Source organism: Schistosoma mansoni (genome assembly GCF_000237925.1).
Source record: "Schistosoma mansoni, WGS project CABG00000000 data, supercontig 0167, strain Puerto Rico, whole genome shotgun sequence".
Lineage (NCBI taxonomy): Eukaryota > Metazoa > Platyhelminthes > Trematoda > Strigeidida > Schistosomatidae > Schistosoma > Schistosoma mansoni.
In genome coordinates, this window is record NW_017386055.1 from 534383 (window position 1) to 561686 (window position 27304).

Here is a 27304-nt window from a genome sequence, read left to right on the forward strand (position 1 = left end):
TTTGGGACCATGTACAAGGGAGATGCTCATGAGTTGTTTGACGGTCGAATGATTCTTAACTACATCATGTCATCGAATTCACTTTTGGTCAACCTCAGCTCTCCGGGAGCCAGTCGGAGTGCTTTCGAGAATACAGGTGGTCCTGTAGCCGTGATGTGATGTGTAATATTGCTGGTTACATACCGCGATTTCAGTTGCGGTTGGTATATATCAGAGTATTTATCGAGTAATGGTTGATAGAATGGGTCTATTGTGTGTCTAATTTTGACTGGTAATAATCGGCAACTGCGAAAAGAAGTTACGCAAACAGATAAATTAGTGTCTCCGTCTACTAGCCTCCGTTTGCGTGTATCGATGAGCAGATTGTAGTGTTGTAGGAGGTCCATACTAATGATTGGCATAGAAGCATCTGTGACAACGAAGATTCAGTGGATGTGTTTGCGTAAACTCATTTTAAGGTAAATGTACCTTTTCCCATGTGTGGCGATCGGCTTTCCATTTGCCGCCTGTAAGATTAAAACTGATTCGTGAAGCCGGTCGTGAGGATTTGAAGGAAGAACGCTTACTTCTGCGCCAGTATCTACGAGGTAGCAAACTTTCGTTGTCACATCTGTGACGTATAAAAGACAGCTATGTTCGCCGGCTACGGTTGCCATTAACGCGTGTCGGTTGGGAAGTTTCCCGAATTGTTTTCCGTGTTTGTCGATTTTGAGTTTGGATAACTACAGGGTTTTCTGCAATTTCTGGAATACTTCTCATACTGGCTATGATACACACACTGGCAGGCAATAGCAGGAGAAGTTGGGCACGGCGTTCCTACTCGTGATATGGTACGATGCATGACCAAGCACCTTCAGTTAGGTGAGTCTACTAAAACTAATGTGTTCGTCACCCAATGTCAAAAACTTACAGAGCTGTTGGTCTTTGGAAATTATTTACCAATACAGTGAACTGGAATAATAACAATAATAATAATAGGAATCAGCTCTTTCCTTATGAATCATGTGTAGTTCGTGTAATAAATTGTACAAAGTACATTTCAGCTTTTACGGTCCCCCAGTTAAATTTTTGCACTTTCAAGGTCGCCATGGATTATTATGGTTATCAGCAGGTTCGCCGTTCGTAGTCATTTATTCGAAAAATAGTCAAGAAAGCATTTTAGACTTCTTCAGCTTCCTCATGGATATAGTCAAGAGGTTTTAAAGGACTTATAAACCGTCGCGTCACATAGAATTAGTGTGAAAAATGTTAAACCCTGAGATGTTTCTTGACTCGGATACAGAAAATGATGTTATGCAAGACACAGTAGTTGCTTTCACTTCACGACACTTGACAGAAGCGATTGAAGGGCAGGTGTTATATCGGGAAAAATATCACAAGGAAAAGGTAGTTTTTCTGTAAATGTTCACATTCAATAGATTAAAACTTTAACAGTTGCTCTGGTTATTTGCCTAAACATTGATATTGACCCTCCGGATGTACAAAAAATTCCACCTTTCTCTAGAGTAGAAGCATGGGTCGACCCAACCGATGCTAACAGTCTACACGCTCTCGGGAATATCGGTAAAAATCTTCAGGTAAGTGAATTGTGAATATCGTGTCTTAATATTATTTTTTGTGACTAATCGATTATGGATTCGCCTTTTTTCTGATTCTCATAATGATACTTTCATCTTTTTGTTTGCTATCGTATCGTAGAATGTTTTTGTTTCTAGACGTTTTAGTTGACAGGTTTTCTAGAAATTTCCCGTGGTTTCATGTGGTCGATCGTCATATTTAGATATAGCTCTTGGATATAAAGTAATGATGAATCGTCCACTAATCAGTAGTCTAACTATTCGTCTTGTTCAGATCATTAATGGTCACTTTTCCTAGCTCGCTAAAATAAATTATTGACTAGTAGCTAATGCGTCTGATTTTAAGTTAATTGGTCATGTTTTAGTCTTGATTCATCTATCGCCTGTGTGTGTAATTTGAAAGGACTCAAAAGACCTTCGTTTATTTTCTGTCGCATCTTAACATGTATTTATTTTTGTTTTTGGGTAGTCGGTCTTGCGAAAAGCGTCCACTTCTTCGGCAAAACTAGTTGACATATTGAGAAAAAGTCCTGTACTATGATTCCAGTAACTTACACCCTTATTTGCAGTTATCTCTCGAGCATCAATTCAAGCCATTTCATATGTGATGCGTAAATTTCAGACTCATGAAACTGCAAGCTTTACAGCCCAATACTTCATTGAGTGCATTATTGTTTATCTTGTTTACGAATATTGTGAAAACTGATAACTTTACATCCTCATCAGGCTTTACTTTGACGATGATCAGCCGAACAAAGTAAAATAAAAAGAGTAACAAAATGTAGTTTTCGTAATTTCCAGCTTTCTTCGACCACCAAAATTTCCACATTAGTTGAATCTAAATCTTTTCTTGTGATGAAATTCTTTCATAAGAGTGTTTAGTTTGGCAAGATAAAGTAACATATAACAGCTCCTTTATATCGGGGTCCTTAGAACATTGGAACTCTAACATAGCAATTATCATCTTATCACTTGTTCTACTTGGTCGAGATACATTAAATTATTATATCAGGTTTTAATTTTTCTTGATAATCTGAACTTTTTACAGTAGTATTGGGTTTGATTGTTGTGATCATTGGGATTTTACAAATTAGCGATTATACACCCTATATGTCAATTTACCAGACCGATCATGGTAGTTCAGTTGCATTCATTGTTTTAGTCTCGCCATCTGTCCTGTTATCAAAAATTTTGCACTTCAAAATGAAACATTTTCCTACTATATTCTTCAGTTTTGTTCATTTACTCTCCGTAAACTCGTATTCAGATATTTTTTTACGCTAAGAAACAGGTTTTTTTCACCTAGATCCAAGTTACCTGGTTATCAAGCACATTTGTTCTCCCTTGTGAACGAACTCATTAGCACCGTGCGGATATCTGGTTGGAATGATCGTGAATGGTTGTGAATGTACCTAACGGACTTTTTCTAGTTAGTATTAGTGACGGCTTTGTAGTCCTCATATTACACAGGTGTGATTTTATTGATCATAATTGAAATATCAAAAGAATTAGAGAGCAACATTGTGTGTCCATGGGATAAAATTCCACGTAGAAAAATTACAGAAATCATTTTCTTTGAATTAGTATTTTATAAAGCTTAGAGTAGTCTAAATCACTGTTAGCCTTCATGTTTTATTAGTTTTAGTAGTAGTACGTACTATCGTTGATTTACTGCCTTACTTTTATTTCTCAGGCCCAGTACGAACGATGGCAACCTCGTGCCAGATATAAACAGTGCCTTGATCCAACTTTAGATGATGTGAAAAAATTGTGCCTTAGTTTAAGACGTAACGCAAAAGACGATAGGATTCTATTTCATTATAATGGACATGGTGTCCCTAGACCCACCGAGAATGGGGAAATATGGGTTTTCAACACGGTAAGTATAAATGTGTGTGTTCTTTGAACATTTTTGTACTTTGTGTCGCACTTTAGACTGTATTGTTATGCATTACTTTGTGAGCTTAATTTCAAACTCTACTGTCTATATGTTAGTAGTCCAGGATTGACATTTTTCAATATAGTAGCTAAATACATGTTTATGTATTCAAACTTAAGCCATACGTCTGGTGGCTTCTAATATTTCTTGACTTTTTAAGCAGTTTTAAATGTGTGCACCCCGTAATTTTAAGGCCTTGATACCATCACTAACTGATCCACATATCCATTCAATGCAACGACCACATACACTGATCAACTACACTCCACTCTCTACATATCACTCCTTCATTCATACAGTCAACAGATAGATAGATATCAGACAACATCAATCAACATATCCGACTGAATCCAGTGTCTGTCTGATCACCAGATTGCTTCAGAACTGCAGTCCAATGGAAATTCTCATTGTCCATTAGTCGTCATTGCACTTTTCCACTAGTCATCATGAACAGATTGAACGTGGTGTACATGTCTCGTGGTGGTCGGTGGTGATATGTTTGCTTGACTATGTGTTTGTTCGTGTATCTGGTTGTCGATGTGCACGTGATATTGTGACTGTGTGTGATTGGTGTATGCTAATGTTTGACTGTCCATATGACTGGTTGATTGTGTTGAGGCAGTGTGTGGTTGGATGTGTTTCATGTGGTCTGGTTGTATGGTGTAGAGGTGAGGTGAGGTGAAATAGACTGACAGTGTGTTGGATAGTGATGATAGGAGTTGATCAAGTGTTTGTGAGATAGTGTGTGGCCATAATGAATTGATGTGAATGGGAACAATGTGTATAATGGTAGTGGATGTAGTTTGGGTCGGTGGGATTGATGGATGTTGTAGTGGTAGCATAAGTAGTAGTATTAGTGGTTGTTGTCTGACCTATTTTAACCCATTGATTTTATTGAAAGAAGGCAGCATCACTGCAGATGCTGCTGGACAGCTGACTCTCCCCACTCTCGGCCGTACTAGGGCATAATTAATAGATAATTTGTACCAAATAATTGGTTTAATCTTTTTGAAAACATTCAATAGTATTTATTTCGATATATGCTTATTAATAATAGCCTTTTGGGACTGCATCTCCCAAAACTGCTCCACTGCCCCTCTCCCCACTCTCGGGGAGAGTGGGGAGAGTCCGCTGTTCCTCTCGAAATGCTCTCACATGGTCTCGCGTATATAGCCTCTGTCAGGGAAATCCTACTCCCTGCTTTCTCGTGGCACGACTGCTGTTTACCGAATTGAGAGATCGAAAAGCGAATGTCCGGTGCTTTAACCGGGTTGGTGGACACGGTGCGTCCACCTCGGGGAGTTGGAAAACCCTCATTCCAAACCAATCGTGCACATGGGTCTCAGTATCCTGAGGAAACAAATGTCGCATGAATTAGCCATTGGTGACCGACTACCCTCAGACTGTATCTCCTAACACTGCTCCACTGCCTTGTGGATCAGACCTTCAGGTCGAAGGCTCCGTGCGTGGCTCCCTATGAAAACCATATGCTTCGGTTTGGGCACCTGGGCAGTATCACAGCTCTCACACAAATCAAATGAGATTTGTGTGGCGCCTATGTATTCGGTGCCCCTATGTACCAATATTTATGTGTTCAAATAAATAAATAAATAAATACTGCTCCACTGCCTTGTGGATCAGACCTATAGGTCAATAAATCGTGGTGTGGCTCCCTATGCAAACCACCTGATTCGGTCTGCGTACTCGGGCAGTATCCCAGCCCTGACGCAAGTCGAATGATTTATGTGGCGCATATCTATTTGGTGCCTCCTTGTACCAATGTCTGTGTTAAACAAAAATAAAATAAAAATTATTAACCTTTATTATTATTATTGTCCAATATTGTTGTTAATTTGTATATTTTTATTTTGGTAGAAATTTACTAAATACATACCATTATCATTATATGATCTACAAAGATGGTTAGGTGCTCCAACTGTTTACGTATTAGATTGTCAAAATGCTGGAAGAATAATACACATGTATGAAGTTTTCTGTGAACGTCGAAAAGCTGAAGTAAGTAATAATATCAATGTTCAATTGAAAAAAAGCGAACAAATAAACAAATGTTTCTAAATAATTTCCTTATCATATAAGTTCATGCATATTCAGTTTTTTTTAGCCATACATTTTTTTAATGATCTGGCTTAGAGTGTACTATACCACGAAAACTATCTGTCCATTCGACTACTGAGTATGTTAGTTTTAGCGCGTATATATGAGGAAATGAATCTCCATCGACTGAGATGGTTAGGCCACATGTTACATATGCTTGAACACCGATTACCACGACGTGCTATGCTGATTAGTATTGGGGTGGATGGTTGGAAGAGAGTTAGGGGCGGTCAAACCAAAACATGGCATCAGTGCTTAAAGTCACTAACGTCTAGTGTGAGCCATGTTGGTAGATGAAGACTACTTGGTTGGGATCCGTGTGACTTCCGTAATGAATGGTTGTGGACTCTAGGTGACATGGCTCAGAATCGATCAGAATGGCGTATGTGTATACACTCTTTATCTTCCCTTAAACCTTGAGATTAAAATTGTTTCATATCTGTCTTTCTTCCTATACTATATCGTTATATACAACCTATCTTTTGTATATTACCACCACTAAACTAATTTTATGAATTTGGTGTTCATCTTGTTGTGCTAATGAGTGAGGTATGGCAACTTTGACCGATGCATATATGTGCGTGGTCCTACGTTTTAGCTGACTGACTGACTGAGTGCATATATATGTATATACAGATACCTTAAGTTCAGAGCTCGTGCTTATGAGGATCCTCTAAGAAAAAATTACTGTTTGGTTTTCGGTTTCTGAGTTTTATTCTATCCCCCACATAAATTATAAAGCACTAATCTACACTTGTCTACTGAATTACACTTAAATCCCAATTAGGTGTGTTTCTTAAACTGCGGTTGTTATAGCTTCTCTTATTACAACCCAGCCCTGCTTCAGTCTGGGCACCTGGGCAGTATCTCAGCCCTCACATAAATCAAATGAGATTTGTGAGGCGCATATTTATGTGGTGCTTTTTGTACCAATATTTATGTGTTTAAATAAAAAAATTACAACCCAGCTGTTCCTATTGCTTAGTATTCTTGGACACTAATTCACTCGATAAGTCCCCAAATTAGAATACGGTTGAATAGGAAATAAATTATATTCCGAATAACAAGGGTTAGATGAATTAAGAAGCATAATAAGAAATACGTTAGTATATTTATAGTTTATTTATTTACTTAAAGACATAAATATTGGTACAAGGGGGCACCAGATATATATGCGCCACACAAAACAATGAGAATGGGAAGAGAAAAGGGGCAAGATGCATATATAAAAAATAAGAGTAATGATGGTGGAAACTGAAATGTACAACCAGAAGAATTCTTTCAGTTAAGGAAGTTACAACTACTTTTTATGCAGAAAGTAAAAGGAGGTTACAGCAGGATCGCCACTGGCTTCTATTCTGAGCCATATCTGAATACGTCCCTAGCCACTGTGTAGCACCATCTCTTGGACCCCAGGCAGCGAGTCCTGAAGGACCAACAGTAGCCAGACCTTTGCAGCTTTCTTTCATACCACGACACCATGTCATACACTGACCACCTCTCCGCTTTTCCCAATCAGTCCCAGCGTCGGCAAATAACGCACGATGAGGAATTATCTGGGACGATATTCGTAGAATGTTTTTACATGCGAAGATCCTAGAGTTTTCTCCAAGCATCGACTAGCGCTGATTGGGTAATAATTAGTCAATCAGCTTACACTAACACAATTGTGCATGGGACATGCTTTAATCTAATCTGTCCCGCTAACAGCAGTAATACAAGGTCATAGAATGAAATATTATCTAATCTGTTATGTTATAGTGAAAAACATCCATATCTATCACACTCTTATTGTTCTGTGTACATACACTGTGTTGTAATTTTTATAGGATTGGTGTATTGATTTTCATTCATTCATGTCTGACTCTATTTATTTACTATTTAAACACATAAATATTGGTACAAGGAAGCACCAGATACATATGCGCCACACAAATCTCATTTGATTTGTGTGAGGGCTGTGATACCGCCCGGGTGCCCAAACCGAAGCAGGTGGTTTTCTTAGGGAGCCACATCCGGAGCCTTTGACCTAAAGTTCTGATCCATAAGGCAGTGAAGCATCGTAAAGAAATTCAGTCCCATGTTAGCCGGTGACAAACGATTGATTCATACACCATTTGTTCGTTCAGGATACTGGAGACGATGTGCACGATTGGTTTGGAATGAGGGTTTTCCAACTCCCCTAGGTGGACTTTCCGTGTCCACCGACCCCGGATTCATATTATTTGTAGCTGTTTGACTTTCATCTAAATAGTTTATAGTGAATCTTTCATTATCGCACTGGATAATAGTTTCATTTGATCGAAATGATCTTTACAGAATTATTTCACTCATAACAAATCAATTCGTTCTAATCATGTTATTTTTTGATGAATTGTCTTTGTAAACCTTGTTTTTTTAATCTGTATATTTTGTTAATACTGTGATTAGATTGACCTTTGAATCATGTGATTGACCATTTCACATCATCCAAGTTCATTTTTTGTTGACTAATTCCTAATAGACACAATTCACTAAACATGATATGTAAGATGGATAATGGCTACCAGTGGAATCCAGGACGCGTATTTCGTCCTGTTTAGGACTCATCAGCTGAATGTGACTGTATCTCAAAGTTGATGTTCACTCTGGGACTCGAATGCACATATGCCAACAAGAGACTGATTAATTGTAGTCCTAAATGACAATGGAAAGTTATAATTAAACAGCACCAAGGGAATATAAACGTGATATGAATTCGATACTTCTTTAAACTACAAATGCATGATGAAATTTTATATATTAGTTGTAATATATATTTTGTATACTAAGTGTCATAGTGATCTGACTAAATCAATTAGAATCATACACTTTGTAAATGTACGACTTCAAAATAATTGTGAGAATATGTGTGTGTCTTTCTGCCCCCAAATGCCCTGGCACGGCGGAGAGTGGGGAGAGTCCGCTCTCCCTCTCGAAATGCTCTCATATCGCCACGCGTATATAGCCTCTGTCAGGAAAGTCCTCCTCACTGCCTTCTCGTGACGGGGGTGTTGTTCACGAAAGTGAGAGGACGAAAAGCGAATGTCCGGCACTTTAACCGGATTGATGGACACGGCGAGTCCAACTAGGGTAGTTGTAAAACCCTCATTCCAAACCAATGGTGCACATGAGCTCCAGTATCATGAAGGAACAAATGGCATATGAACCAATCGTCGGTCACTGGCTATCATGGGACTGCATCTCCTCACGATGCTCCACTGCCTTGTGGACTAGACCTTCAGGTCAAAGGCTCCGGGTGTGGCCCCCTAAGGAAACCATGTGCTTCAGTTTGGACACCTGGGCAGTATCACAGCTCTCACACAAATCAAATGAGATTTGTGTGGCGCATATGTATTCGGTGCCACTTTGTACCAATATTTATGTGTTCAAATAAATAAATGCTAAAGACTAAATAATAACGTATATAACTCATGTTGAATCGATTTGTTTGTGATGGCAACGTTGACTAAATAAATAATCTACTTGTTCATAGTATTCCTCTCATACTTTTGCTTCTGATCTACAATGTTGTCTTGAGACAGTTTGTGATTTCTTTGGAATTGTCCGGCTTATCACTAAGCAGAAATTTCATCTAATCTTCCATATTATTAACGCGTACTCTAAAGAAGTTAGTTAAATGTATGTGTCGTAGTTGGTTGACAACTGTATCTCGGGTTTACGGAAACTGTTTGTGTCAGTGAGCCAATAATCAATCAAACTGAGTCTTTCATTTTTGACAGCGTAGATAGGAGAACATTATGGAACCTTCTTTTGGACCATGGTGTACCTAAGAAAATAGTCAACATCATACAGAATTCATATGACAGACTACAGTTCAGAGTCGCTCATGGAGGACAGCTGACAGATAGTTGCAAGGGAGAAGCGGTGTCAAACAAGGCTGCTTACCCTTACCCCTTCTATTTCTTCTGGTAATTGACTGGATTATTAAAACCTTCACATCGCAGGGAAAGCATGGAATACAATGAACAGCTTAGAATCAACTAAACGATTTGAACTTCGCAGATGACCTGGCCCTCCTATTCCATACACACGAACAGATGAAGATGAAGATAACTAGCGTAGCATCAGCTTCTGCATCAATGGTCCTCAACATACACAAGGGAAACACAAAATCCTGAAATACAACACGGAGAACTTTAACCCAATCGCACTTGATGGAGAAGCTCTAGAAGAGGTGGAAACATTCGTGTACCTGGGAAGCATCACTGATGAACAAGGAGGATATGATACAGATGTGAAGGCAAGGATTGTCAAAGCGAATACAACACTCCTACAGTTGAGGAACATATGGAACTCAAAACAACTGTCAACCAATATCAGAGTGAGAATCTTCAATACGAAATGCTCTGAAACGGCCACATACACACAACCACTGTCACTGAAGTCCTACTCGCTGTCTTATCCAGGCAGAATTCTTGTTTACGAAATTGAGAATACGAAAAGAGAATGTCCGATGCTCTAACGCGGTTGGTGGACGGGGAGAATCCAACCAGGGGAGTTGGAAAACGCAGATTCCAAACCAATGGCGCTCATGGGCTCCAATATCCTGAAGGAACAAATGACGTATGAACCAATTGTTAGTGACCGACTACCATGGGACTGTATCTCCTCACGATGCTCCACTGCCTTGTGGATCAGACCTATAGCTCAACGAATCGTGGTGTGGTCCCCTATGCAAACAACCTGATTCGTTCTGGCCACCCGAGCAGTATTTCAGCCCTCACACAAGTCGAATGATTTATGTGGTGCATATCTACTTGGTACCTTGTTGTATCAGTGTTTATGTATTTAAGTAAATAAAATATAATTGTACGGTACAATATTTTGGCTTTAATCTTTTTTACATGAAATACATTTCTGCTTTTAGGCAGCTGTAGTTGAACAAAGACAAATGGAATGCGATGGAAAAACTGATCAATCAGAAACATCTCAATACAATCATCAATCATATTCTGGATCGAATTGTCCAAATATTCCTAATCAAGTAAGTAACATATGCCAATAATAGACTGGTCCATTGCAGTCCTAAATATAAATGATAACATTTAAACAAACAATACTAAGTGAATTTAAACCTCACCCCATTACACAAACTAGTGGCTATCAGGACTCAGTGGCTGAGTGGATAACGCGATGGTGTTTGAAGCGAACGGTACTGGGTTCCAGTCCCAAAGTGGACATCAACTTTGAGATACAGGCACATCCAGCTGACGAGTCCCAAATAGGACGAAACGCGCGTCAAACTGGATCCCACTGCTAGCCATTATCCATCTTTGGTTAGAATGCTTGTGAATTAAGGCTATATCGGACATTCGGTTTTCGTCCTGTCAATTGCTTAAACAGCAATCCTGTCGCTAGAAGGCTGATAGTGAGTATATGCACGTGGCCATATGAGAGGATTTGTAGGGGAAAGAAAGAACGTACTCTTCTCACTTTCAGCCTTACCAGGTCATTTAGAGGCCTACCACATAATTATTTTCTAGATAATTGAAATATCATTAGAATTCTTTTATCAGGTACAAATGATTGTACGTGGCTATTTAACAGGAAGTGAAGGCCTACTAACTGCTCAGTTAGTCATGATTAGGCGTAAAAGTTATATAATAGTACACAGAATCAGCCATTTTGTGTTAAGCATGGATGACATAAACTGGATTACAATTAAGCGTATGTGTGTGGTTAGCACTTCTTGGTTGTGACCACAGTGAAAGCAAAATTCATTTTAATTTCCTATCTAGATGCACTAGGTCAGTGGGTAACACGTCTTCTTTAACGAAAGATTCTGAATTCGAATTTCAACGTGAATATCAACAATGTAATTCAGATACAGCTCAAGATGATGAACCGAAAATAGATTGAAGCACGAGTCCTGATCTTCAATACTAACTGCCATTCATCTATTTTATAAAATAGTTTTCCATGTTTTATTATTTCCCTTATTATCTTGCCGATTTTCAATAATAAGTTAATATTATGTGTATACCCTGTAAGCTTAGACTAACTAGTGCAGGTTAACACCTGAACTAAGGATAGGGAGTGAAGTAGTCGAGCGCGTAGACAACTTCACTTATTTTGGAAGTCTGATCAGCCCTAATGGGTTGGTGTCTGACGAAATCTCAGCAAGAATTCAAAAAGCTCGTTTGGCTTTTGCCAACTTACGTCACCTATGGCGTAGACGAGATATCCGTCTATCAATTAAAGGACGAGTATACTGCGCAGCAGTTCGCTCTGTTCTACTTTACGGCTGTGAAACATGGCCATTAAGAGTAGAAGATACTCGCAAGTTACTAGTATTTGACCACAGATGTCTTAGAAATATTGCTCGCATCTACTGGGATCACCGGGTAAGTGATAGTGAGGTTAGACACAGGGTATTAGGGAATGATGGTAGATCAGTTGATGAGGTCATGAATCTTCATCGACTGAGATGGTTGGGCCACGTATTACGCATGCCTGAACATCGATTACCACTGACTTTCTGAGCTGGATGGTTTAAAATTCTAGATCTTTTAATTTCTTCCCCAAGCCAAAACGTAGCATCATAGCTTGAAGTCATTAACTTCTAGTCTAAGCCATGTTGGTAGATGCAGACTACTTGATTGGGGTCCGCGTGTCTACCGTAAGCAATAGTTGGAGACTCTAGGTGACATGGCTCAGAATCGATCAGAATGGCGTATGTGTATACACTCTTTATCTTCCCTTAAACTATGAGATTAAAATTGTTTCATCTGTCTTTCTTCCTATACTATATTCTTATATACAAGCTTTATTTTATATATTACCACCACTAAATTAACTACTTTTATGAATTTGGTGTTCATCTTGTTGTGCTAATGAGTGAGGTATGGCAACTTGGTCCGATGTATATGTGTGCCTGGTCCTACGTTGTAGTTGACTGACTGACTAGACTAACTTTTATTTTTTCTAATTATTTGTTCATTAATATATATTTATATTGAATTCATGAGTCAATTTATGCTGGACAGCCACCATTGAAAACCTTGAAGTCACGATCCTATATAAGGAGTTGTGTATGTGCTCTGTTGAGAAGTCCCATACTAGAGCAAAACAGCGATCCAGTGCTTTCAGGTTTTCAATAGTGGTGATCTAGCTTAAGTCGACTGATGAATTGAACTATTAAAAGATTAAAAAAATCACTACAATCTCGACAAATCCTCATTCTAATATATTTATGTCTTTAGGCCACATTACCATCATCCTCTACTGTTCATGTTGTCAGTATGGAAAATACATTTATGTTGGCTGCATGTGGTAAAGATGAAGATTTACCACAGAATCCAAATCTTCCAGCAGATTTATTTACTGCTTGTTTAACTACACCAATTCGTATGGCACTTCGCTGGCATTGGTTACGTCATCAAGAATATTTTCCCGGTAAATCTTATTCTCTCTTTTATTTGTTTAAACACATAAATATTGGTACAAGGGGGTGCCAAATATATATGTGCCGCACAAGTCTGATTTCATTTGTATGGGGGTTGTGATACTGCCCAGGTGCCCAGGCCGAAGCAGGCGGTTTTCTTAGGGGGCCATACCCGGAGCCTTTGACCTGAAGGTCTGATCCACAAGTAAGTGGAGCAATGTTAGGAGATACAGTCTGAGGGTAGTCGGTCACCGACAATTGATTCATACGCCCATGCGCACCATCGGTTTGGAATTAAGGTTTTCCAATTCCCCTAATTGGACTCTCCGTGTCCATCAACCCTGTTGGAGCGCCGGACATTCTCTTTTGTTCGTCCTCTCAATTTCGTAAACAACAATTCTGCCCGGAGAAGGCAGTGAGTAGGACTTCCGTGACAGTGGTTGTATGTATGTAACCATTTGCAAACATTTCGAGGAGAGCGTAATCTCCTCACTCTTAATAGTAATGGGGGCATTTTGGGTTCTAACATCGAGGTAACTGTAATCCATAACGAAAGATAAGGTCGAATATATCTCAGGCCAATTAACTTGTTAACTATTATTATCCAAATTATTTAAATATTTTCCTTGTAACTTTTCAATCATATTATCACCAATATTTGTATATAGGTTATTTAGATGAAACTTTATTAGATCGTATACCTGGTTCCCATTCAAATCGTATGTCATTACTTGGTGAAATTAATTGGATATTTACTGCTGTCACTGATACAATAGCATGGTGTAGTTTTCCATTGGATATATTTCAAAAATTATTTCGTCAAGATTTACTAATTGCTAGTTTATTTAGAAATTTCTTACTGGCTGAACGTATTATGAAATATTATGGATGTCATCCAATATCCGCTCCATTATTATTACCAACTTATAAGCATAATATGTGGTAAGTATTCATCATAATATTAGTAATAGTTGGTGTGATTTTCTTTTCTTTTAATCCTATTTAACATGATAAAGGGAACTGTGTTGTCAGTTGAATAAATTTGGATTCATTTTGTCCTGTATTAGATCTTATTTATTTATTTAAACACATGCCCCCAAATGCCCTGGTACGGCCAAAAGTGGAGAGAGTACGCTCTCCCTCTCCAAGTGCTCTCACATGGCCACGCGTATATAGCCTCTGTCAGTGAAGTCCTACACACTGTCTTCTCGTGGCATTACGAAAGTGAGAGGACGAAAAGCGAATGTCCGGCGCTGCAACCCGGTTGGTGGACACGGAAAGTTCACCTAGGGGAGTTGGAAAACCCTCATTACAAACCAATGGTGCACATGGGCTCCACTATCCTGACGGAACAAATGGCGTATGAATCAATCGTTGGTCACCGGCTACCATGGCACTGCATTTCCTTATGATGATCCACTGCCTTGGGGATCAGATATTTATGTCGAAGGCTGCGGGTTTGGCCCCGTTTGAAAACCACCTGTTTCAGTTTGGGCACCTGGGTAGTATCACAGCCCTCACACAAATCGAATGAGATTTGTGCGGTGCATATGTATCTGGTGCTTCCTTGTACCAATATTTATGTGTTTAAATAAATAAATTTAAACACATAAACATTGGTACATTGGTACTTGTGTGAGGGCTGGGTTACTGCTCGGGTGCCCAGACCGAAGCAGGTGGTTTTCATAGGGGGCCACACCCGGAGCCTTTGACCTAAATGTCTAATCCACAAGGCAGTGGAGCGTCGTTAGGAGATGCAGTCCCATGGTAGCCAGTGACCAACAATTGGTTCATACGCCATTTGTTCCCTCAGGATAGTGGAGCTGATGTGCACCATTGGTTTGGAATGAGGGTTTTCCACCTCCCCTTGGTGAACTTTCCGTGTTCACCAACCGGGTTGTAGTGCCGGATATTCGCTTTTCTTCCTCTCACTTTCGTAAACAACAGTAATGCCACGTGAAGTTAGTGAGTAGGACTTCCGTGGTGGTGCTTGTGTTCACGTGGCCATTTGAGAGCATTTCGAGAGGGGAGCTGACTCTTCCCACTCTCGGCCGTAAAAGGACATTTAGGGCAAATACTGATGGTTGTCAGGTTATCATTTAATAGAGGTTCGATGGTATAAATGTTTTGTTTCCAGTGAATTATTTGCATTATGCAACATGATAATCAGTGAGCAACCGGACTTTCATTCACACATCCCTATCAAAACCTTTAAAATATACTACTAGTGAGTAGCATAAGGTGATTAATTTTTTTATTATGTATTAAGTCATTTAAAATTGTTTTTTATTTTCAGGTCTTTTACGTTAATCGATTAGTGAGAATCAAATTAGTCTTTGAAAATTCAAAAGAATGTTGTAGTGATACATCGTGATTACTGAAATTTCAGCCATATTATAAATGTGTTAAGTTAAGGAGTTTCCACAAACCATACTGGTAAATGACCACTGTGAAATAATCTTGAATCGATTGAGGTTTGAAACAAGATGGACCGTTAAAATCCAAATCATTATTGATATTAAGATAATATTCTCATCACTGAACATTATGGTCATGGCTTCAATGTCTGGCGAAAAATTCTTGGCATCGCAATTCACGATCTCGTCTTCGGGATTGTAACCAAGGTCTTCGAGAATAACAACAAACATATTACTGTAGTTACCTTCGCGTTGGCACTAACCCAGCTAACATTATATATTAATGAGGTTGAGATGCAGTTAGCCTCAGTGATTCAATAATCTGATGCCTTAAGTCTGGATGGTTCGGGGATTTGATGGCGGCCATTGTCAGTAGTCCATAGGTTCATGCTAGTGTTTTGTGCTATCGTCAGCGATTCCCGCCTTCATTCTTAGGGGATAATGATCTTGCCTTTGTGAGATAGTCAGTCATAATTTAAATATCTCGGATTACTACATACTTTTTGATACAAAGTTTGGATTCTATGCTGAGGATGACGTGTATTACTGACGGATAGTACTATTTGGGACAAAATTCCTGTGTCTAAGGAAGCCTCTTATCGATTGACTTCATTTGTTGTTTTGATTTTAACTACTTCTATGATGAGAAAACTATACTGAATAAGAAGTGCTAGTCAATGATGACTAAACTACACTACTTTTTCCTTATTCATTAGTTTAAATCTGAGAGTGGTACAATATTCTGTCTTTACTGTATTTAATTTTCTTTGTATGTCCATGTGTTGTTAACTCAATGTTTGTTTTGTCCTGTGTCTATTCCCGCTCCCTCTCCTTTATCCATTCTTTCTGTCCATGTATCTACGTGTTATTCTACTTGTATCCAAAATAAATAAAAAAAAACACAGGGATGCATGGGATCATACTGTAGATCGTGTAATACATTATCTACCAAAAATGTTAAAAATCATTGAAGGTGGTAGCTTGTACACTGAGAAATTGCTGCCAATCATTAATCCCAACTCAAATACAGTTGTCAATCATAATAATAGTGGACTATTAATGAAAACAGTTAACAATAATTATCCAAATTCAAACACCATTACTACTACTAATAATAATAATAGTAACAATGGTAATAATAATAATAATAATAATAATAATCGTATACCAGGACAACCTTGTCCAACTGGCAATATTCCATTAGATGTGTGCACAAATCGTGATCGACATTTTTCTACACAACAACAAACTCATGCAATACAACAACAATATCAACGACAGGAGATTCCTCAAGGAATCCACACGGGGTTACTACCATTAAAACAAGTCAAAGCAACTGTTCCTTCAGTTTGTGTATATCCACCAAATAAATCACATAGTGATAATAATATTCCTATTTCACAGCAAACATTGACGAATACAGCGAATCCTGACTTGATTACGAATTGTAATGTTGCATCAACCGTGACATTAAGTACGGTGTGCAATGTAACTGTGTCGTCGACATTCGTGTCTAAAACAACAACAACAACAACAACGACAGCTATTACAAAATCAAAAGCAGTTGTTACGGCTGATCCTTTGAAAAATCACTCGACCAATCAAATGATTGATACTAATGAAAACAAATCTCAACTGAATCATGATTGTCTTCAATGTGACAATAATAATCATCGTACAGTCAATGTACTACAGTGTGGATTGCCTCCTGTAAGTGATTATTCTTATATAGTGCCAATTTCAATTAGGACGGGTAATTTGTCTAGTAAATACATAATTTAGGCTAACAGTAGTTTGTTTTATCATTTTAAGTATACTTTCATTTGTAATGACAATCCACCTCTATTGTCCGATCTCCGTTTTCATTGTTCAAAATATTTCTGAAGGTCTTCAAAAACCAGACTCCTTGTTGTCTTATATTTGATCTTCTCTGCATTATGCTAATCCTGCCCTCGTATTAAAGATGTTTTACACTTTGGGAACAAAATAGAATCCAAGGTCGGTTAAGTTTGTTGATGAGTAGTGATAAGTCTTGCTGCTGATACGCGTAGACTGTCGGTCCCTGCCCCCAAATGCCCTGGTACGGCCGAGAGTGTGGAGAGTCCGCTCTCCCCCTCGAAAAACTCTCACATGGCCATGCGTAATATAGCCTCTGCCAGGGAAGTCCTACTCACTGCCTTCTCGCACCACGGGTGTTGTTTACGAAATTGAGAGGACGAAAAGCGAATGTCCGGCGCTTTAACCGGGTTGGTGGACATGGAGGGTCCACCTAGGGGAGTTGGAAAACCCTCATTCCGAACCAATGGTGCACATCAGCTCCACTATCCTGAGGGAACAAATGGCGTATGAACCAATTGTTGGTCACTGGCTACCATGGGACTGCATCTCCTAACGACGCTCCACTGCCTTGTGGATTAGACATTTAGGTCAAAGGCTCCGGGTGTGGCCCCCTATGAAAACCACCTGCTCCAGTCTGGGCGCCTGGGCAGTATCACAGCCCTCACACAAATCAAATGATATTTGTGCGGCGCATATGTACCTGGTGCTTCCTTGTACCAATATTTATGTGTTTAAACAAATAAAAATAAATCCTATAACCCCAACTAATCCTATTCATCAAAATGTACGAATTATGAGTAAAAGCTTTATTTCAAGGTTTGTTTATGTACAGAAAAAAACGAGAGCATTCTTAGAGTTATACATTATCCTAGGCTTCTGGAACCATACCAAATATAGCAGCAGTATAGGTTAATATCCAATCAAAGCTGTAGCATGTTATTCTGTATTTTCTAAACGTTTCTCTAAAGATTCTATTCAACTCTGATTGAATAAAACATTTCCTGACGTTTCTGAGCCTGTGGAGACTTTGACGAGGGATATTTTGAGACTCCCGACAAGTAGAATGGGTGATCTAGCATAGATTGTAAACTGTTGGACACAAATATTGCTAAATGTCCAGACAGATGTATTGTCATGATAAAACAATCATCCATCACGAAATTACAACTCGTCGAGCGGTACTTGAATGCAGACAGGCTACCGTAATGGTGAGTGTTTAAGTACAATTTGGTTAGTTATTTATTTATATCCACAGCCAAAAGCCTTAGTTTAACAGTTCGCGTATTTATTGTAGAATACATTGTGTACTCATGGATTTATTGGAGTTTTCAGCTTACAACTTGTTGAATGCAATGTGAACACTAGATCATCACTCCTACCCTAACCTGTCGAATGCTTCGATAGTGTTCTCTTAACTTTCGGGATATTTAATGTGTAAAATGCTGAGGGGTAGTGTACTAGTGTGCGCTACGTGCAAACAAGGGTTGTGTGCCATATAAATGTTATCTGACCCCTTTTGTTATTGTTCCTATTATTAAACATATGCAAGATGAATAAGGTATGATATATGAATGGAATATTTCATATTTTTGATATCATCGATTGAATACATCTTCTTTGATAAATATAAGTATCATATTTTCTTTGTAGGACTATCTTCAAACTCAGCATTATCCAGTTACTGTTACTACCATTACTACTAATACTGTAACTACTGCTACTCTTAATACATCTAGTCGAACTTCTGAGTTAGTATCAAAACCGAAGGTATTCAAACTGTTGAACTCGGATTCAGTTGCTCCACCTCCAGGATTTAATAATAGTAGTAATAATAATGCTGATAAGCTTCAGTCGCAACCAGTAACAACCATGTTGGTGGATTCAGATCATCATCCTACTACTAATACTACTGTTGAATTTATCAGTAATGATACTAATGATAGTAATAAGGATTTGAATGATAGAAAATCAACCTTTCATAGAGTGAAAGAGATGAATCAATTAGAAATTGTTGAGTTTACTAAACAAAATACTAATGACGAATCCCACTTGACTAATGATGATGATGATAATGATAATGAACCGAAATTTCTCACTACTACTACTACTACTGCTACGAACAATAACGATTCTTCATCAATTGTTCAGCATACCTTAACAAATGAAATAGAAAAGTCAATTGAACAAGTGGATGATGATCAAGTCTCAAAGACAACAGTACCAAGAAGTTTACATCCGTCTTCTCAACAACATCAAAGCACATCAAATCCTCATCACGATCATCATCATCAAAAAGATTCATCTAGTTTGAACAATAAAGTTCAATATTCTGAACATGAAGATAATCAGGTATATTTTTTGTGCATTTGTACGTGTGTGTGTGAATGTATGAGTTCGTCTTTTTTATCAGGTATAAGTTTCTGTGCTCGACTTCGAGCCATACTCTGTGTACGTATGAGCTAATGATATTATTCACCTGTTCATACGAAATTATATCGAGTGAGACTCTTAATTACGACCTAGGGGTTTAGAGTTGAACCATTTAACCACTAAGTCACATTTCATAGTTATTCATATTGATAATCTTCTGTGTTAATTGAATTCTTTCTGCCCCCAAATACTCTGGTACGGCCGAGAGTGGTGAGAGTCAGCTCTCCCTCTCGAAATGCTCTCACATAGCCACGCGTATATAGCCTTTACCAGGGAAGTCCTACTCACTGCCTTCTCGTGGTGGGGGTGTTGTTTACAAAATTGAGAGAACGAAAAGCGAATGTTCGGCGCTTTAACCGGGTTGATGGACACGGTGCGTCCATCTCGGGGAGTTGGAAAACCCTCATTCCAAACCAATGGGCTCCAGTATCCTGACGGAACAAATGGCGTATGAATCGATCGTTAGTCACCGGCTACCATGAGACTGCATCTCCTAACGATGCTCCACCGCCTAGTGGATCAGACCTTTAGGTCGAAGGCTCGGGGTGTGGCCCCCTTTGAAAACCACCTGCTTCAGTTTGGGCACCTGGGTAGTATCACCCCCCTCACACAAATCAAAAGAGATTTGTGCGGTGCATATATATCTGGTGCCCCTTTGTACCAATATTTATGTGTTTAAATGAATAAATAAATAATTCTTTCTAATCATCAACACTGATTTTGTATAAGGGACTCGGTATTATGTATATATTTGTTGTGTTAGTCGATTGAAGGAAAGAAAGTGTCAGTTGTTGGTTTGAGTATAATGCTTTTAAGATTGAGAATAAAACAGTCAGCTAGATATGGACAGAATGGTAACCTCATCATTACACAGTCGGTTATTTTGATTGGATCTAATCGTACACTATTTATAGGATGTATTTGTCACAAATTGATTTAAAACAATTATATGAACAAATTGATTTCTTTTCGGGATACCATTAAGAACAAGGGTGAAGTAGATAACTGTTTAGTACCATTATGGCGTGGGCGAGATATCCGTCTAGCAACCGAAGGACGGGTTTACTGTGCAGCAGTTCGTTCCGCCCTACTTTATTGCAGTGGAACATGGCCGATAAGAGTAGAGGATATTCGGAGGTTACTAGTATTCGATCATAGGTGTCTTCGAAGCATTGCTCGTATATCCTGGGACCACCAGGTGAGTAATGCAGTTGTTAGGAAATGGGTATTAGGTAAGGATGGCAAATCGATTGATGAAGTGGTGAAACTTCATCAGTTGAGATGGCTGGGACACGTGTTCCGTATGACCAACCACCGACTGCCCCGACGTGTAATGTTTTATGGTGTAGGAGTAGTTTGGAAGAAAGCTAGGGGCGGCCAGACCAAAACGTGGCACAAATCCATGAAGTCACTGACAAGTGGACTGAGCCATGCTGGTAGGTGTAGACTACCTGGTTGGGTTTCGCGAGATGATAGCAACCGATAGTTAGAGACCTTGAATGACTGATCCGTCCAGATTATCACTGGTAATCTTCATTTTTAGAAATCTTAATATTCATATTTAAACACTAAACTTTTAAATCAAAGTCATTTTCCTTTGAATTTCTCATTTAGTCATTTGATTTCTTTCTTTCTATAAATTAGAATAATGAAATTGTGTCAACCGGTTCTCAAATGAAGCAATCGAATCAGATAAAATTAGAGAGTAAAACGAACTTTAATTTGAATAATGCTAATCAAGAAAAAATCTGTCATGAGAATAGTGATGACAACGATGATGATGATGATGATGATGACGATGATTCAACAGACAATTCTGAATCAGATGATGACATCGATGTTGAGGAGGAAGATGACGATGATAATGATGATGATGATGAGGAGGAGGAGGACGAGGACGGCCATGATGGTGGTAATGACAAAGAGGAAGAAGACAATAGGGCGGAACAATACAAGTGTAGTAAAACTACTTTAAATGTTCCAAATACCATCGGTTCAACAACAAAAATTATGAATACAGCAGTTACAACGGTTACTACTACCAATAGTACTACTAGTACGATTGATAATTGTTCTACTCAATTACCTTTGCATCCAACAGAAAATTGTCATGAATCAAATAAAGTTGAAAATCAACCATCCATAGGAATTACTGACAGTAAAAGTAACCTTAGTAGGGGTATTAGTAACCGTAAATTGATGAATAAAAAACATGAAACACATCTTTCTCATAGTATATCCTGTTCGGAATTATATACACATACAAATTGTAATAATCAACATGCATCACAACCACAAATTACACGTCAAAAACAACAACAACAACAACGGCACCACCACCAACACCAACACCAACCTCATTCAAAATTAACTCATGAACAAGTAAACATAGATACAAATAATGAGAATAATACTACTAATTCATGTCATCAGTTATCACCGGGAGTAGTAGTAGAAAATAAACAGACATCATTTAAATTGAAAAATAATAATCATAACAGTATGGTAACTACTGAAAAGGTAACTGAATCTACTAAATTGTTAAATATAACTTGTCAAGATGTAGTACCAAGTGAAACTAATGATCAAACACAGAAAGAGTTGCATGTTCATGTACAACAACAAAATATAGAGAATAATGTAGTAGTTTCTGCAATGAAATGTAAATTAAGAAATGATCCACCATCATTAGAGAAACAAGTAAGTTCAAGTTGTTTTTGACTTGTATTTATATATAAACAAATAAACATTGATCAGTCAGTCAGTCAGCTACAACGTAGGACTAGGCACATTTATGCATCGGCCCAAGTTGCCATACCTCGTTAGTACAACAAGATGAACACCGAATTCATAGAATTAGTTAATTTAGTGGTGGTAGTATATAAAAGATAGGTTGTATATAAGGATATATTATAGGAAGAAAGACAGATATGAAGCAATTTTAATCTTAAGGTTTAAGGGAAGATAAAGAGTGTATACACCTACACCATTGTGATCGATTCTGAGCCATGTCACCTAGAGTCTCCAACTATTGGTTACGATAGTCACGCGGACCCCAATCAAGTAGTCTGTATCTGCCAATATGGCTCAGAATAGAAGCTGATACAAAGAGCGCCACCCAATAAATCACTAAGTGTGTGTATGGGCTGGAATACTGCCTAGATACCGAAATCGGAGCAGCCGGTTTACTTAGGGGACAACTCGCCGAGTTTTTACCTTGAGGGGTAATCGACAAAGCAGTGGAGTGAAGCTGGAGATGTGTTTTCTGGAAAGCAACTGGAGTGAACGTACTCTCTCCACTCTCAGCCGTAACGGGGCACTTGTTTTATTGATATTCTTTATTGTTTGTAATGTACAATGAACATATTACTATTGCTGAATTTTATGGTTTATATTACAGATTGACCTTTAGCTATTGAGGACCAAGAAGTAGTGGATAGATATTTCATCACTGTTCAACAGTGAGCATCCGTTAACCTACTCGGGATTGGACTCTGGACCTTTCAGGTCTAGCGTTAATCATTCAACCTTTTGACCTTTTATCCAGCATCACATAGTTTAAGTATGTAACTTCAATCGTTTCGCAATATTGTATAGTCATCTCTTCATGTTATTGGTTCGTTAACTGCCTCACATCCACTTGGTTGAACTCCACTGAATATGTCTTATGATTACAACTTTGTTAATTACGAGTCAAAGTTAGTTGCTGATCAATCAGTAAGCTACAACGTAGGCACAACCAGGCACATAATCCATCGGTCCAAGTTGCCACACCTCGTTAGCACAACATTATGGACTATTGCTGAAAGGAAAAGAGGGAAATAGATCCATTCATCAAACTCAATTTCTGAGCTGGATAGTTTATAATTCTAAATCTTTTATTTTCTTCCCCAAACCAAAACGTGGCATCATAGCTTGAAGTCACTAACTTCTAGTCTGAGCCATGTTGGTAGATGAAAACTACTTGGTTGGAGTTCGCGTGACTACCGTAAGCAATAGTTGGAGACTCTAGGTGACATGGCTCAGAATCGATCACAATGCCGTCGGTGTATGCACTCTATGTCTTCCCTTAAACCATGAGATTAAATTGCTTCACATCTTTTTTTCTTTCTGTACTATATCCTTGTACACTAGCTTTCTTTTATATCTTACCACTATTAAATTAACTTCTACGAATTCGGTGTTCATCTTGTTGTGCTAATGAGGTGTGGCAACTTGGACCGATGCATATATGTGCTTGGTCCTACGTTGTAGCTGACTGACTTCGCCGTCATATAGCTAGTCTGTCGGACTCTATCTCTCTGACCTTTTGCAATGTCTCATTTTTTTTTCTGACGAAAACCCTCATTCCTTTCTCTTTTGTATGCATTTCTTTCTAAATTTCAGACTGAAAATTCTAAAAATCCTGGAAACTCACGTATTTTCACACCAGTGAAACCTCGTCAACCACCGATGCATACACAGTATCCATATGGTTATGAAAAGTTATACCTGTTACCGAATAGTGGTGATATTCAGAAAGTGACTAGAGCTTGTCGGTATCGAGTTACTAACAATCACTACAGCAATAAGTCAACAACAGTAAGCCAACAACTTGAAGGACCAGTAACAACAACTGCACTTCCATCCACACAGACCAAACCTATCAAACAGTATTTAGACTCTAGAACTTGTACAAAATTACTAAATGCAAATGATAATTCTAACAATAGAGTTATTCTACCGAATAATGTTAATTATCAAAATGAACAATACCTGGATCCAAGTAAATCTCAGTTGAATAATTGTTCCGACAAGTTATTACCACCACCATCGTCTAACCAACGAAATAATACATCATCATCTACGTTACCACCATTGTCTCACTGTCAACAGTCATTAACTAATCAACTAGTCAATTCCACAGTGTCGACGGCTTCTACTACGGCTGCCACTACTACTACCACCACTACTACTACTACAGTTTTTTCTGGATCAGTGATAGGTGGGAGTGGTCCATCGTCATTTTTCACTAGTCAAATGACTGCATTCAAAATCTGGTTACAAACAGCTGATGAACGACGTCCTGTAGCTACACAATTACCAATTTTATTACAGGTTAGTGAGGGAAGGAAATAATTATACTGTATTTTTTCAGTCCGTCCTTCATTCTATTCTACTACGATTGTTATTCTGGTTTTGTTGACCGTTACCAGTGTATACATTTGTAAACGATGGATCAAGAGTCTACATCTGAGTTTGCAGACTCTTGTCTCCCCGAAGATATATTGCCAAGGCGATCGCAAGAATGGTTAAATTTTATTAAAATGGCTTAGATCTCTTCTGGAACGATAACCGCTCACATACTTTTTACTAATTCGATTTTCCGCATGATCTTTGCCTTCTGATTGGCTTTCATGCTGTTTTTTAGTTCGCTAAATTGCTACATACTCGAAGGTCATATTCTGCTACCATAATGATAACTTTTGTACCAATTTCATTGGAGTTATTTGTTCTACCACAACACCAAGTTACCGTCTTTTTTCTATCTTAGATGTCGAGGTTTGATGTGTTGAATATAATTGACTATTGTCAGTTTGGAAGAGAATCGATCGTATTAGTGAAGCTCAATCGTTTTCGTTCTTAAATCTGTAACATCTTCGGTTGTACTGAATCCCCTATAACAAGGCATGACATATATACATTTGTTAAAGCTCCTGATAGTTGGGGGGAAATAGGGAAATTTAGTTGTTATATTAAATCAATCAGTTATTGATTACGTGAATGTTCATCATTTACTGTACCTTGATGCGCAGAGGTTTACTTGTAACAGTGAGAACTATGATTCATTTAACTTAAATCGATGCTCATTTTCTAATATCTGGTCTACTTGTTCCTGCCATCTAGATATTTCCAAAAGTTATCTGTTTTTGTACGTTTGAACACATCATGTCTATTAATCGCATAACCTATTCAAGCGTGTTCGTTGTACAAGTTACGAAAAAGTACAATCAGATTTGGTTGTCGACTGCCGTGGAAATTCAAGGATGATATTTCGTTAGTTGATTGTATATCAGGACTCTTATGTTTGATGTTCACCCTAAGACTCAAACCTCCTGTGGATTATCATTTAAACTACTGATTTAAAATTACCGTCCTTAATAACAGTGGTTAAAAAAATACTAGGCCTTACAAGTAACAACTGTATATCCGTTGCCACATGGGCTTATTAACCTTGTCAATAACGTATTGAACACTGAGGTGAAGTCTCAGCGTCAATACTATAGCTGAGATGCAAACACACTTAACTACCGAGTCCTAAATGATCTGAAATCTGTGTTTAATGTCTCACTCTATGTCACAATTAAAAGTTACCACATCATCAAGGGTAACTATTTATAGATAACAATGATTTTTCGGACAAAATATTTTTCACCTTGTTTACACATAGGTTTTTTTCCTATCAATCGAAAGTAATAGTCTGGAAACCTTCATAGACCTGGCCCCCACATACCCCGGTACGGCCGAGAGTGGGGAGAATCCGCACACCTTCTAGAAATGCTCTTACATGGCCACGAGTATAAAGCCTCCACCAGAGAAGTCCTACTCACTGCCTTCTCGCACCACGGATGTTGTTTACGAAATTGAGAGGACGAAAAGCGAATGTCCGGCGCTTTATCTGGGTTGGTGGACACGGAAAGTTCACCTAGGGGAGTCGGAAAACTCTGATTACAAACCAATGGTGCACATGGGCTCCAGTATCCTAAGGGAACAAATGGCGTATGAATCAATCGTTGGTCACCGGCTACCATGAAACTGCATCTCCTCACGACGCTCCACTGCCTTGTAGATCAGACCTTTCAACATTGTTTGATTACTTAGTTTTGTTGCTATTTGAATTTTATTGTCCAAGTTTCAATACGTTGCTCTTAGCTTATGTTTTCCTCTCATTCATCAAATGTGTTTTTTATTTCTGTAGATTTTACTAAGTCAAAGTCATCGAATACGTGCAATGCAATTACTTAGTGAATTTCTTGATTTAGGACCATGGGCAGTAGCGCATTGTTTAACTGTTGGAATATTTCCTTATATTGTTCGTTTATTTCATTCACCAGTTTCAGAAGTGAAACCATATTTAGTATTTATATGGGGTAAAATTATTGCCAGTGCACAAGTGAGTAAAGCAATTTTTGTTGTTGTTGTTGAATTAAGACAGTTTTAAATTAATGATGGAAAAGTATTTATGTAGCTTTAGTGAATGTTTAATTAGGGAGGTTCATTGTTTTCACGCGTATACTGCCACTGTCAGGGAAGTCCTACTCTCTGTCTTCTTGCGATGGGAGTGTTTAACGAAATTGAGAGCATGAAAAGACGAATGTCTGGTGCTTTAACAGGATTGGTGGGTACTGAGGATCCACCAAAAGGGAGTTTAAAAGTCCTGATTCCAAACCGATGGTATATATGAGCTCCAGGTTCCTATGAGAACAAATGGCGTATGAACTTATTATTGGCCATCGGCTATCATACGTTATTATGCAGTTTTAAAGATCATTAGGAAAATTCAAACAACTGATCAATGTAT

The 27304-nt window shown here is 38.4% G+C and overlaps 1 protein-coding gene across 1 annotated transcript in view; it reads left to right on the top strand.

Moving 5' to 3' along the window:
• Positions 1 to 1260: 1260 nt before the first annotated feature.
• Positions 1261 to 27304, top strand: part of Smp_159000 (hypothetical protein) — a gene marked incomplete at both ends in the record, with an annotated part of 59516 nt that continues 33472 nt past the window's right edge. Inside the window, 10 exons of the mRNA XM_018797298.1 lie at positions 1261 to 1386; positions 1419 to 1577; positions 3271 to 3456; positions 5392 to 5532; positions 10541 to 10657; positions 12876 to 13068; positions 13726 to 13999; positions 16380 to 16457; positions 24735 to 24840; positions 26702 to 26896. Coding sequence (XP_018646818.1) covers positions 1261 to 1386; positions 1419 to 1577; positions 3271 to 3456; positions 5392 to 5532; positions 10541 to 10657; positions 12876 to 13068; positions 13726 to 13999; positions 16380 to 16457; positions 24735 to 24840; positions 26702 to 26896 — 1575 coding nt within the window. The remainder of the gene's footprint in view (positions 1387 to 1418; positions 1578 to 3270; positions 3457 to 5391; positions 5533 to 10540; positions 10658 to 12875; positions 13069 to 13725; positions 14000 to 16379; positions 16458 to 24734; positions 24841 to 26701; positions 26897 to 27304) is intronic.